The sequence below is a fragment of the Borostomias antarcticus genome (assembly GCF_949987555.1).
Source record: "Borostomias antarcticus genome assembly, chromosome: 13".
NCBI lineage: Eukaryota > Metazoa > Chordata > Actinopteri > Stomiiformes > Stomiidae > Borostomias > Borostomias antarcticus.
In genome coordinates, this window is record NC_140246.1 from 2,772,896 (window position 1) to 2,775,395 (window position 2,500).

At 57.6% G+C, this 2,500-nt stretch overlaps 1 protein-coding gene across 1 annotated transcript in view; it reads left to right on the forward strand.

The window, feature by feature from the left end:
• Window positions 1-2,500, forward strand: part of grm8a (glutamate receptor, metabotropic 8a) — a gene marked incomplete at both ends in the record, with an annotated part of 208,993 nt that overhangs the window by 174,038 nt on the left and 32,455 nt on the right. Inside the window, one exon of the mRNA XM_084447685.1 lies at window positions 1,505-2,440. Within this exon, the coding sequence (XP_084303811.1) occupies window positions 1,505-2,440 (936 nt within the window). The remainder of the gene's footprint in view (window positions 1-1,504; window positions 2,441-2,500) is intronic.

A 2,500-nucleotide genomic window follows, 5' to 3' on the forward strand; every position in this document is an offset into this window, starting at 1 on the left:
ATTCGAGCGATCGCTGGACGAGCCGCTCTCCCTCCTGAGCTCTACAGCCGGCCCTGAGCTACAGTCCGCCCGGCGTAGCTGCTGGTACTCCCTCAACGAACGCTGACCGGCCTCCGATTGGCCTCGGAGCTCAACAGCGCGTTGCCAGACTGATGACGATATCAGGACGGTCTCTTGGGCTAGTGCGGACCGCCCGGCACATTAGTGGGCGTGAGCTTCCCTCCATCCAGGGGCTTTACGGCGGTCAGAGTGCCAGAGAAGCCCGGAGGATCACCAAAGACCCCAGCCCATCCTACACACACCCTAATCATGCCCTATTTCATTTCAGGCGCTGCCGTCTGGCAAACGGTATCACCACCTCAAGGTTGTTTGTTTGAAAAGGAAAAAAGGACCAGAAGGTTCCGGGACAGCGTTTTTACCAGACAGCACAGCCAAACACGCTTACATGCAAACAACGATTTTTAATATTGCTATCATCTTGTAAATTATTATTCGGTTGTTGCTGCAAGACTGAGGAGCCAGATACCAAGTATTTAAGCCCCTTATGCTGGACGAAACAATGAAGAAATCTTGAATCTTGAGTCTTGAGTTGAGCAACAGTTAGCCCTTCTCAGTCCTGTTGTCGCATTACGCTCGCTCATGCCAGACAACAGTCCTTTCCCACTCCATTCACTTCGCCGTCAAAATAAATCGGTGTCGGCCTATTTAGGAGAGGCGCTCATATTTACAAGTGTCAGATAAACATGAAACTTCACTTAGCTATTTTGCTAGACCCTTTTGCTTAGGTAAGTGAAGTTTCATGTTTATCTGACACTTGTAAATATGAGCGCCTCTTCTAAATAGGCCGACGCCGATTTATTTTGACGGCGAAGTGAATGGAGCTGCAAAGGACTGTTGTCTGGCATGAGCGAGCGTAATGCGACACCAGGACTGAGAAGGGCTAAGCAACAGTCAGAGTTGTAGACTAGTCTCTGGGGGGTTGGGACCAGGTGGTACGATGCACCAATCAGTGCTCATGGCTACCTGCCCCTGGCCAATGTCTGTGTTCCTCAAATCAATTATTTGATGGTAGTTTCTTCTCTTCTCCCTTCTTCTCCCCTCCCCTCTCCTCCTCTCCTCCTCCTCTTCCTCCATACCTCCTCCTCCTCTCCTCCTCTTCCTCTTGTCCTCCTCCTCTACTCCTCATCTTCCTCTCCTCCTTTTCTCCTCTCCTCTTCCTCCTCCTCTCCTCCTCTTCCTCCTCTCCTCCTCCTCCTCTACTCCTCATCTTCCTCTCCTCCTTTTCTCCTCTCCTCTTCCTCCTCTCCTCCTCTCCCTCCTCTCCTCCTCCTCTACTCCTCATCTTCCTCTCCTCCTTTTCTCCTCTCCTCTTCCTCCTCTCCTCCTATCCTCCTCTTCCTCCTCTCCTCCTCCTCTACTCCTCATCTTCCTCTCCTCCTTTTCTCCTCTCCTCTTCCTCCTCCTCTCCTCCTTGCCTCTTCCTCCTCTCCTCCTCTCCCTCCAGGTGGGGGCCATGTGGTGGAGGTCGGGTGACCCCTCCCTGCCTGCGTCGGTGTGCAGCGTCCCGTGCCGACCCGGCGAGCGCAAGAAGGTGGTGAAGGGCGTGGCCTGCTGCTGGCACTGCGAGCGCTGCGAGGGCTACCACTTCCAGGTGGGCGAGTTCAGCTGCGAGCTGTGCCCCTATGAGCAGCGCCCCGACGCCAACCGCACCGGCTGCCAGCCCATCCCCATCATCAAGCTGGAGTGGCACTCGCCCTGGGCGGCGGTGCCCGTGTTCATCGCCGTCCTGGGCATCTTGGTCACCACCTTCGTGGTGGCGACGTTCGTGCGCCACAACGACACGCCCATCGTGCGAGCCTCGGGCCGAGAGGTGAGCTACGTGCTGCTGACAGGCATCTTCCTGTGCTACGCCATCACCTTCCTGATGATCGCGGCGCCGGACGTGGGCGTGTGCTCGCTGCGGCGCATCTTCCTGGGCCTGGGGATGTGCTTCAGCTACGCGGCGCTGCTGACCAAGACCAACCGCATCCACCGCATCTTCGAGCAGGGCAAGAAGGCGGTGACGCCGCCACGGTTCATCTCGCCGGCGTCGCAGCTGGCCATCACCTTCTCGCTGATCTCCGTGCAGCTGCTGGGCGTGTTCGTGTGGTTCGCCGTCGACCCCCCACACACGGTGGTGGACTACGGCGAGCAGCGGACGCCGGACCCCGGTGCGGCACGCGGCGTGCTGAAGTGCGACATCTCGGACCTGTCGCTCATCTGCTCGCTGGGCTACAGCATCCTGCTCATGGTCACGTGCACGGTCTACGCCATCAAGACGCGCGGCGTGCCCGAGACCTTCAACGAGGCCAAGCCCATCGGCTTCACCATGTACACCACCTGCATCGTCTGGCTGGCCTTCATCCCCATCTTCTTCGGCACCTCGCAGTCCGCCGAGAGGGTGAGTTGGAGGGGGCTCTGTGTGTGTGTGTGGGGGGGGGGTTGTGGAATGTCATCGTAT